The 11,850-nt window shown below is 38.3% G+C and overlaps 1 protein-coding gene across 1 annotated transcript; it reads left to right on the top strand.

Annotated features, from left to right (window-relative positions):
* Nucleotides 1–3,561: 3,561 nt before the first annotated feature.
* On the top strand, nucleotides 3,562–11,099 carry LOC118790227 (inactive all-trans-retinol 13,14-reductase-like). Its single transcript, XM_036547122.1, has 11 exons — nucleotides 3,562–3,730; nucleotides 6,342–6,524; nucleotides 7,195–7,436; nucleotides 8,061–8,256; nucleotides 8,386–8,583; nucleotides 8,791–8,910; nucleotides 9,172–9,310; nucleotides 9,512–9,621; nucleotides 9,933–10,099; nucleotides 10,244–10,382; nucleotides 10,933–11,099. The coding sequence occupies exons 1-11, from the start codon at nucleotides 3,577–3,579 to the stop codon at nucleotides 11,097–11,099; spliced, it is 1,815 nt and encodes a 604-aa protein (XP_036403015.1). The 5' UTR covers nucleotides 3,562–3,576.
* The last annotated feature ends 751 nt before the right edge of the window (nucleotides 11,100–11,850 follow it).

Raw genomic sequence — 11,850 nt, 5'->3', positions numbered from 1 at the left:
CTCAGTGCTCTGACTTTTACCATGATAATACATGTTACTGATGAGTCTTTTCTCTGTGTTTCCTCCTTTTATACCACAAGGAAGCATGAAACCTTCTCATGCCTCTCTATAGCTTCCATTGAACGTCCAATAACCATAGTGTTGGTGTAGATCTGTTTGTAGGTATGACCGCATTAGGCTCTTCTTTGAACTCTCTCTTGCCAAAACATGCTTATTTTTATTAAGCATAAAAATACAATATGTACATTCCTTCTTTTAAAGCATGCTCTTGTTATTTAGTCAGCAGTATAAATAAACACGGAGGGCACTGTATGTACTGAAAATGTGTAAAAAATTATATATACTTTATCTGCTGACCATGTTTAACTATGCGTTTGCATAATACCCTCTTATCTAAATTGCACTTGCTGATGATGATACTATTCACACCTTTTAACTTGGTTGATAATCCACTCTCAGAATGAAATGTGATAAAAGGTTGATAAAAAGCACATGGAAAGGAAACTGATAGCAGGTAATGTTATGATTAAGTCTGAAAGTGAATCAAGACCTTTTCACCAAGTTATATTAATTATTGTGTAAACTATGGTGGCTAACCCATCCCAAAGTTGTTTATAAATACAAAATACATTTTCACTTATGAGATCATTTTTGATTTGACCTAGACTTACCAGATATGAATTTCCATCAGTGGCATTTTCTCAAGGGAGAATAGGGAGGACAATCATTCTCAGTATTTTGGAGAAAAAAAAACCAGATGAACATAATGCAAAGTGCAAAATGAACACAAATATATCAGTTTATCTTTGCACCTGCTATTGACCCTCTGAGTACCATCACTTGACCATTTTATGAGTATCTGCCAGGTGTACCTCATGGAGACATTGAACCTAAAATATCACTTTATGTTGATGTCCTCCTACTCTATATGTCCAGTTCTGACACGTCACTTGTCACATTTGTAACCTTGAAGATTTTAGTATATTATCTGGTTACAAACTGAATCTGCATAAAAGTGAATAAAATTAATGGTCCCACACAATACCTTCAACTCCCCAATGTACCTTTTAGAATAGTTAAAGATAATTTCACATACCTTGAGGTGTCAGTTACTAAAACATTCACTGAAATCCTTAAATAGAATTTCTCCAAGTTGTTGGATAAAATTGAGCAAGATTTGTCACAGTGGTTGGCCACACCCTTGTCTTTGGTTGAGAGAATCAATTCAGTCAAGATTACATCACTCCCTAAATTCCTGTCTTTTTCAAGCTACTCTAGTCAAATTTCTCAAATTTACTCTAGTCAAAATCAAGTTTCTGTGCTTTTGATTCTCGTATCTTATCTTATATTTGGTATTGCAAAAATCCCTGTATATTCAAAACCATTCTTTGTTTTAGTTGCCAAAGAAACCAAATGGCTCTGCCCAATTTTTCAAGCTCTATCTCTAGTCTACTTTCCTTTCTATCTATCTCTAGCTATCCTATCTATCCCTATTTTCTATATAAAAAACTCTTGTAAGACTTCTTGATAACTACTCTTAGCATAGTGATGTACTTATTTGGAAGTCGCTCTGGGTAAGAGCGTCTGCTAAATGATGTAATGTAATGCAATGATCCCCTGAAATTGCAGTGATTACAGTTGTACATCCCACACATCCACAATACAGCTGAATATATCCTGTCGGGATTGAGATAAAGACTTCACGGTAAAGTTAATCTCTCAGAGGAACAATAGCAATATCAGTGGAATTACAACCCTCAGCCCCAGTTTAATAAGTACAATTCCATCTGGATTTGTATAAACTATAGAGGAATTTAGAATGTTTGCGGTGTGAACTGGTGAGGCTAGATTATTAAAGTGCTTAGTTTGGTTTGGTGTGACTGACAAAAATTGAGCATAAATCTGTTTCATTCACATGACTGCATTGAGTCTGAATGCATGAGCTTAGGCCAAAGGGTCACCTCATAAAATAACATCCTCATAGGATAATTCCAAAATCTGCAATGCTGTAATCAGCCATTGAGTATGTACAGTACATAATACATTCCTTACTGTTGATAGCAAATGTATAAATACCAAATGGAATACCAAAGTTGGCACAGTGATACTGATTTTTGTCAGTAGAAGAATCCCTCACCGTTGGACATATTATCTAAAGCCCACATTCAATCCAATGTAAAAGACTTTTGTCTTTAACTTTGACTGATGAATTAAAACATTTCTTTTACAGTATTATGGAATCAATGCTTATACTTTGACTACTACTTCTGCTACAAATAATAACAGGTTACATTTGTAAGGCAACTTTTTCATGGATCTGCAGTATGGGAGGGGTGAATCACCTCAGGCACCACCGATGTGTTCCACCCTCCTGGTTGATGCATTGCTATCACTTTGCACCAGATCATTCTGTAAACAGGTGTGCTCCTCAGACATCTGTCAAAATTGAGAGAGAGGGATTTAATTGTGCAATAAAAACTGTCATTATGATCAAATGGGCAGACTGAGAATTTTGCCATGACACCAAGGGAACCCCATGACTTTTTGTGAAAAGTCCACTCGTGACCACAGTAAGTCAAGACCTCTGTTCAACAATGCAGTAAAATAAACTTCAAAAAATTTTCTGTGTATGTGTTTTCATCAGATTCTCAAAGGGGGTCTCTGATCCAAAAAAGGTTAAGAACCACTGGTTTAAATGAACTCTGCTCCACTCTAGGTCCCACATGTATTTGCAATTAAATATTCTGGGAGCCAATTCGCTGACTGTGGGAGGGATTTATGGATAAGACTTATGCTTCCCTAAACATGAGAATTAGTCTATTTACAACTTTTTTTACAATGCAAAACATTGAAAACAAGAATGATGACCTTCATAAGCCATTCATGGTATGTACAGTCCCTTTGACAATGAAACTGAGTAATTCCTTGGGGGGGGGGCAGATTCCTAATATGACATTCCATGGCAATTCATCATTAACTCATTAGGTGACAATGTCTCCCATGTAATTCCAAAAAGACTGCCTTGAAAATGGGACAGATGTAGAGGCTTTGCACAATGTAATGATATGGTCAGGTGTGAGTATTTTAATGTGATGCATTTTATAATGAATCACCATGCAGTGTCATATATGAAGTATGGAACCATTTTTGGAGTGGAGCAAAGTTCATTGAAGCCATGGGATCCTTATGTATTGTGTGTGCTCAGTAAAATAAATCAATATGCCCATCACTACTGTGTGCTGTGAGTCCAATAGGGTTATACAATGTATACAACTTACTAAGCTGAAGGTGAGAACACAGATCGAGTAACTAAGCACAGTCTATGAACTATGTTATTCAGTGCTGCTTGAATATCTTTTGGCTTCTTATCTTCATTACCCCCATAAAGAAGTCAATTTCTGTTACCACATCACCCCCCAACCTCCCTGGCCCTGCACATCACTGCACATTATAAAAGAGCCCCTTGTGATCCCTACCTCTCTCAGATCTCCTACAGGAGTCTTTATGAGCAAGTCCCCATTCTTGCTGACTGAAGGCTGAAATTCCATTGTTGAGCTGTACTGTACAGTCTTCATAATGTGGTTACTGATTTTGGCTGGGCTGCTGGTTTTAACCTGCGGGACATACAGGCTCCTCTTTGGCAAGCGCAGTCCTTTCTCCCTGAAATCGGTGAGGCCACCAGGGCCACGTGTGACCAACCAGGAGCTGAGGGACAAAGTGCTCAAACAAGGTAAGGAGACAAGCTTTCATGAAACCCAATCAGTGCTGGGGTGTTGCTATTGTGATGACTGAACCAACAAGTGTTAGATTAGTCATGTAGGAACTTGATTGGCTTGATTTAAAATAAATTTTTGTGCAGGAGCGACATGGATTGTTTGAAGTGTAGACTGAGCCAGGGGCGTTTCTAGCTATTGAAACGATCTGGGGCCAAGTCAAGTGGGGCCTGGGCCTTTTTTTTGAAGGGAGATTGGCATCGGTAGGTTGGGGAGGTTATAATACTACTACTACTCTACTTTTATAATAAATAAATATTATCACACCTTCGGACGCTGCAAGTCAAGTTCCGCTCTGTTACACATGCAAACACCTCCTTTTTCAGGGCGAAAATATTCAGGGCTAGCCTTAAAAGTTTGGGGCTATAGGCCTGAATGATCAAACCTAACAATGCCACTGGACTGAGCCCTATGGCCTAGGTTGCGCTTTGGTGCACTGTGGTACTTGTATGTTGAAAAATTAAATAAATAAATATTTAACGATAAGTAATTATAAATAATTAATTATAAGTAAAAACAAATCATTACATAAGTAATAATAAATCATATTCATATTATTCATTATTCTATAGATACATTATAAATTATAAGTGCAGTAATGAATTATTGGCAAATTCTTAAACTTGGGGGAAATATATAATAAAATGCCTTCCTAAACAGTAACTTACACTAGGACTTTGTGACAGGAAGAAGTGACCGCGCAACTGCAGGATGTTCAGTTCAGGGAGTTTTTTATTACTTAATGAAGATCCCCAGGGACAGAGATGTTGTCTGGACTCAGTCTATGTGCAAATAAAATTATACAGGAGAATAGGAATAACGTGCAGACTCTATTTCATAGATGAAATAACTTGATGAATGAACAAATTGTTGGTACTGAACATGTATACTGTGTACTGATTCAATCAGTGCTTGGGGGATTTACATTCAGTGCCTACATATTCAGGATATAAATGACAGACATTGTTGCTTATCAATTAGTAGAGCAATCATTATTGTTATAATAAATAAATTGATCAGTAATAATCATATACTTTATTACAGTGTTTCCCAATCCTATACCTAGTTGCTGCTTGATTAAATCAGGTGTGCTCAGTTAATCAAAAGTGCCACCGATGAGTTCAGTCAGGTAGGTAGAACAAGGATAGATAGAAGATATGCAGGACAGTGTGCCTCCAGGAGCAGGATAGGGAAACGCTGCTTTATTAATCCCCATGGGGAAATTCATCCTCTGCATTTGACCCATCCTACACACAGTGAGCAGTGAGCACACACACACCAGGAGCCCTCCAGGGGCACACACACACCAGGCGCTAAGAGCAGTGGGCAGCCACAGTGCAGGGTGCGCCCAGGGACCAACTCCAGTTCTTTGCCAGTGCCTTGGTCAAGGGCACTGACAGGAGTATTAATGCTAACATACATGTCTTTGATGTAATCATTGTTGTAATCATTATTACTTGAGGATGAAATGTTTGATTAATGGTAATTTTTTACCTTTTGATTTTTGACTCACTGATTACAAGTGCTGCCTGCTTGGTAGAATTTTTCCCATGTTAGTCTACACTTTGTACTTGAAAGGTTTGCAAAAACTCTAGTGTGTTGTTTCACCACAGCAAGCCCCGTCAAAAGAAGCCTAACTTGTTTCAAAAGACTGACAAATAAGAAACTGCATTTATTTAAAGAAATAAGGTGTTTCCACGAAATAATATATATGCCTATTTAAAATCCCAGGTTTTCCTGTTTGAAAGCCTTCATAATTAAAATAAGATGCATTCTGCCACATTAGCTAAGTTTAAGAATGCTTCACTGATGTTGCTGTAAGCCAGCCAATTTACTAAATTAGGTGCCTGCCAAGTTGCCAGTTACCATACCAGTAGCCAACTTGCTTAACATGATTTGGAAGCTGGAGAATCAGATAATCTATGTGAAAAGGATAATGATATTTTACCAGAGCAATTAAACTATAAACTAGATACCTAGTAGCACAATGTGACAGCTACTGAGAGGAATAATTTTTTGCAAGCAAATTTAACATTGCTGCTGCAAGCTAGTTCATGTGAAAAAAACTTTGCACCAGAAACTTGGTTTAATCAGACCTTTTTTGTTTAAAAACATAAAATCATATATTTATATATATTTATATATTTAGCTGGCTAGATGCTTTAAACATCTTCAGTATCTCTATTTCGCAAGCTGTTAAGTCCTGCTAAAAGAGTTTTGCCTGCACGGCAATGGCTTTCTGTGTTGTACTGTGGAGTCGTGCTGCATTTTCTGTTGAAGTACAGAATGATAATGTTCCATATTCCGTACAACTAATACAAATTGTGAATAAATAAAGCATAAAACAGATAAGAGCAGACATTTTGAGAACTTTGAAATGAACATTGTTTTTACGTTCAACAAACTGGTAAATCAGTAATTTGGAACTTTATATATGTTTGTGATGTAAGGTGAGAAAATGGTACATTTAAAAAAAAAAATTAAAGTAAATAGAAATATGGCAATAAAAGATGTTTGTCATGAGAAACAAGGAAATGAGGATGTCTTTACTGTTTACATGTCACTCAGGGTTCAGTGCCGACAAAGTGCCAAAGGACCTCGATGCCATTGTCATCGGCAGTGGCATTGGTGGACTGACAGCTGCAGCGACTTTGGCGAAGTTGGGAAAGCGAGTCCTGGTCCTGGAGCAGCAAGACCAGGCTGGGGGATTGTGCCACACCTACCCTGAGAAAGGATTTGAGTTTGACGTTGGTAAGATGTCTTTATATCCTTATATGAGCAGTGGGTGAGGATCCTGTGGGCAAATATTCATTTTCGTGAGGCAAAGAATTCAGTTGAATTTGTCCAATCTCCCATGATTCTGGTAATTAATAGAGATGATGGAAGGATTATCACATTATCATCACACATATTACTTAGGACATATGCATAAGACGTGAATCATCTAAATAACCTATCAATTTTCAAGCATCAGTGTCAAAATGTTCTCTTGTTTGCATAACTGTGGTATTCAAAACTGTCATGTTGCATTGCAAAATTATGGTAAAGGGACACCAGAGTACTCTTTGAATATGAAATTTTACTAGACATCATTATAATACATCTACTTTGGTATTATTATATCATGCTAAAAATCACTTCAGCAAAGCATACAGGGTAGAGGGTATTTTACTACTGTCAGATAATAATAATAATAATAATAATAATAATAATAATAATTCAATAATACGTCTGAATTTTCAAAACATAGGGAATACAGCTAATTTTGTAATTTTGGAGGGTTCAGAACATTTTACCATTTAAAATGAATTGAGTCATATATTTCAAAGAACTCAGATACAGTGAACAGACTACAGAATAGCACAGGCATTCACCATGACTTTGGGTACGGATTGGCTGATTTGGACCTTGTGTTCTGTAGGACTCTACAACATTGGTCAGCTCCATGAGAACAGTCTCCTCCGTGTGGCATTGGATCAGATCACAGAGGGGCAAATTGAGCTTGTGGAGCTGGAGCACCACATAGACACCATTATTATTGGTGAAGATGATGACCGGCGGGATTATCACATCTACACTGGCAAAACCGAGATGGCAGAGCACCTAAAAAAGCAGTTCCCCAACGACACAGAAGCCATTGACGTCTTCTTTGAAGTCATGAAGGTACTACTGTGCACTTTATCAGATTTTTCCCAAAGTGATATGTACAAAAATCCATCATGACTTATGCCAAAGATTCACAAGATTATCATTAAGTCCTTTACATCTTGCTGAAATAAAAGTAGTGTCTCCTGTTTGAAAACGCATACGATGCAGTTTCTATGTTAAGCAATTTTAAAGAACAGCTAGTACTAAATGTCATAATAAATACACCTTATCACCTCAAAACCATTTATCTTTGCTTACTACACCTCATTGAGTAACTGACAATACACTGATCTGATGACAGCCATATGTATAAACAGCCCTTGTTCAACGTTTGTGATGTAACGTTGAACATGTTGGTAAGAGATATTTTATCATGAGAAACAAGGGAACAATGACGTCTTTGCCATTAACACGTCATTCAGCATTCAGTGCTGACAATATGCCAAAGGACCTTGATGCCATTGTCATCAGTAGTAGTGTTGGTGGACTGACATCTGCAGCAACTTTGGTGAAGTTTGGCAATAGTGACCTCTATTTTATGGTAAATTTGACCATTTGCTGGCTTCAACTCGATGGAGTAAAATGGTTTGGACGCAGTGGACAGAAGACCTATCACAACATTCTTTTCCCTTCTGACAGATCACAGCAAAGAAGACCTGGCACTTGGTTACTCTGAAACTGATCCCTCTCTGGCTGGCTCTGTTCCTGCTTAAGCACCACATTGCCCAGCGCTTCTCCTCAATCTTCAAGTTGTCTTGCTCCAGTGTTACAGAAGTGGTCAGTACTTTGACCAGCAACAAGGACCTTCATGTCATTTTCTCCTACATCTTCTATGGTGAGTTGGGAACCCTGCCCAGGTGTTGTGAGGCAGACTTCTACCTTTAGATGAACCTGTAGAGCATGATATATGTTCAAAGGATTTTGTATAATTTTAATAATCTTGACCCCATCAATTTCCTTTTAGGTGTGCCCCCTAGAGACTCCAGCACCTTCGTTAATGCCTTGCTGTTGCATCATTACAAACGTGGGGCTTATTACCTCCGAGGAGGGGCTAGTGAAATCCCATTCCACATCATCCCCGTCATCCAGAAACCAGGGGGCAACGTGCTGGTCAGGGCACCCGTCACTCAAATTCTGGTGAACAAAAAGGGGGCAGCATACGGTTAGTCAGACAGTCAATTATTCAATCACAATAGTATAGGCTATGGAGACAAGCATGGTCCTCTCCCACAACTGAACTAGAAGCTACGACATAAGAGACTCATCACATAATCTTCCTCAAAGACTTCAACTGGGGGACTTGGGTGGAATACTTCATGGAATGGAGTCTCAGTCTATGACCTCTTATCCCATACCTTATCATTGGCAGGTGTTACAGTGAAGAAAGGCCAGGAGGAGGTGGAGGTGCTGGCCCCAGTGGTCATCTCCAACACTGGATTATTTACAACCTTTCAGAAGCTCCTGCCACCTGAGGTCCAGGCCAAACCAGGTGAGCTCCAGTGATTTTGCCATTTTTTTCAGACAAAAATACTACTAACAGGACACCCAGAGGACATTATGGTCAAACAGGATAATCACACAGAAGACAAGTTACACCATTGTTCATATTTGTATAAAATAATAAAAATTCCTGGGACCCTTGAGAAATTCTGAATTCTCTTCTGGAATATGATATATTTTTGGAATATTGCTACTAGGTAAGGTGTAATGCTATGGCATTTTGGTGAGGCAAACTTATTTCTCCCCACAGAAATTCAAGATCGCCTTGGTATGTTGAAGCATGGCAGAGGATCCTTCTTCGTCCTCGTGGGCTTTGATGCAACTGAGGAAGAGTTGGAAATTGTGCCAATCAATTACTGGCTCTTCAAAAACAATGACATGGACAGCATGTTAGTATTGAGATATGGTCAAATATTTAACCACACTGAGAAAATTATTGTACACAGCCTGCAAATGTAATTATGTTTTTCCACTTGGAATGAAGCATTATCCAAAACTCTGTTCTATGACTGGATTCCAGTCAGAAACCTCTGTTTAAGAGCTTGGAAACTCCTGATTCAGGCTTATTGGGAATACGTCTGTGTCTGCAGGATGGACAACTTTTTCAGTCTGAGCAAAGAAGAGGTTGCTGAGAACATACCCATGATGTCAATCATGTTCCCCTCCACCAAAGAGCCCACAGCCAAAGTCCGTTTCCCAGGTATCTACACAGGGTTTTCAAAAGCACAATACTACTGAAGTGTCAGTAACAATAGTAACAATATGGGGCTTTCCACAACAAATGTAATATTCCTGATGCTTTCCAACTTTCCAACTTTTCTTAAAATAATTGTCTGTTATTTGTAGGACTGCATAGCCACAGATTTTTACTGTGAAGATGATTGTACTATACGAGTCAATGTGGTTGCATTAGGGCTCCATCTGACAGTAGAAATTATGAGGCAATGGAAGTGGCCATGGTAAAAGTATGCGAGCAGCTGGTGTCATGCCATGGTGTTTTTTTCTCCTTAGGGAAGTCATCCATGATTCTGCAGACTATGGTGAACTACGAGTGGTTCGATGAGTGGAAGGACAGCAGCGTGGAGGAGAGGGGGGGCGAGTATTACAATTACAAGATGAGCATCGCTAACAAGCTCTTTGACTGGGCCTGCATGCACTTCCCCAAGATCAGGGACAAGGTACAGCAAATGGACAAACTTTTTCTAAAAATTTAGAGAGAGACGTCTATGGGTTAAAAGATGATCTGGGAATTCTGCACAGATAACTTTTTTCAGGAACTCATTGTTACTCTAAAAACTAATATTTGTTTGCCCTACTCCCAGGTGGCATTCATGGATGCAGTTGTACCTCTCCAACATGATGGAGGGGACATGTATTCGGAGCATAATCTAACTAAATTCAAGCCAGAAGCAATAGCCAGGAACAGGTGCTCCACACCAGTCAAGAACCTCTTTATCACAGGTAGGAGGCATTGGTCTTGGTGGTCTTACTCTGTGGTACAAAACCTTGTGCACATTTGCTGTTTTATATCAAAAAGCAGATACCACATAAAAAGAAAAAATTATAAGCTCATGGTTGCCCTGACAGGGACACTACCAAATGGACTATTGTACTATGTTAATTGTGACAGATTACAATACATGAGCAACTGAACTTTTCAAATTTACAAAATCCCTTCCCACAGTTCATTCACAGTTTAGTGAATCAAATAGCAATCAATGGCTCAATAGCTTTGCAGTGCATTAGCAGTTCATTGATTGCATAGTGTCAAAACTGAAACAGTGGAAGATGCATTAAAGACCATTTACATGAATTGAAACTGATGGCAAGTGACAAAATATTTATTTAAAGGATGGCATCGATGACAGACATTGTGTATGTTACCAAGCTACAGTTAATAATTACTTATTAATTGGTGTAAATCTGCTATGTAATTGTTGAGTATTGTCATATCAACAGCTCTGTTTTGTGACAACATGTTTGTGTGTTTGTATGTGTGTGTGTCTCCCAGGCCAGGATGTGTTCGTGTTTGGAATACCTGGGGCCCTGCAGGGGGGTCTCCTATGCGCTTCCACAGTCCTCAACAACATTGTCCACATTGACCTTCAAAACCTCAAGAAAAACCTTAAGCGTCAGAAAGCTAAGGAGTTAGCAAAATTTGCTAAAAAGCTGCAATAAGGTAAAAGCTCCCCTGTAGGTCTATGTGAAAACTGCATTCCAACCAAACAAACACGTGGATGGCATGACTCATTCTGTCTGAAGAGTGTTAAGAATACAGATGATAATGGTCTCTCAATGATTGATACATAAAAATTGAAGAGAGTAATTGTCCTTTTACTAGTGATAGTTGCATTATAATAATTTTAACAATTATTGATTAAATCAGAATAGTAATAAGGGCCAGTTATCAGGTGGTATGAAATTGGCAGCACAAATTTTTGCTTTTTTATAACAATATCCTGAAGTTCAATTGTTTTTTTTTTTGGACCTCATTTTTTAAAAAATAATATTCATTATTCAGAATTATTAGCAGTACTGATATTTATTATTTTATCAAATCGCACAGGCTGTGGAAAGGATCAGTCCGAGGCAAAATACACACACAGTAACAACAATCCATTTGAGCAACTAATATCCCTTCATATTCAAAAAGGATACAGTTTCATTAAAAAATTAATAAGTACATTCACTATATGACATCTCTCCATCAAAGAACACAGTTCTTGAGAATGACAAAAAATGGTAAATGGTTGCCATACAACAGAAAACATTTCACAGTAGAGGTAGCTAACCAACATTGCCCATATCCCTGGTTATCATCTACAGCAACATTACTCTACTGTAAGACAGCTATATCATCCATTTATATTTATTGCAAGAATGAAAGAACTTCCATTTTGCTCAGCTCTGACACAGTGGTGAGTGACTG

The sequence above is a fragment of the Megalops cyprinoides genome, chromosome 1, assembly GCF_013368585.1.
Source record: "Megalops cyprinoides isolate fMegCyp1 chromosome 1, fMegCyp1.pri, whole genome shotgun sequence".
Taxonomy (NCBI): domain Eukaryota; kingdom Metazoa; phylum Chordata; class Actinopteri; order Elopiformes; family Megalopidae; genus Megalops; species Megalops cyprinoides.
Note: the sequence above shows the minus strand (reverse complement) of the source record. Positions and strands in the feature narration are given on the sequence as shown.

Coding starts and splice junctions, on each gene's coding strand:
- LOC118790227 (XM_036547122.1), top strand. CDS start 3,577: ATGTGGTTACTGATTTTGGCTGGGCTGCTGGTTTTAACCTGCGGGACA. Junction 7,437..8,060: donor TCTTCTTTGAAGTCATGAAG/GTACTACTGTGC, acceptor CCCTTCTGACAG/ATCACAGCAAAGAAGACCTG. Junction 8,911..9,171: donor TGAGGTCCAGGCCAAACCAG/GTGAGCTCCAGT, acceptor TTCTCCCCACAG/AAATTCAAGATCGCCTTGGT.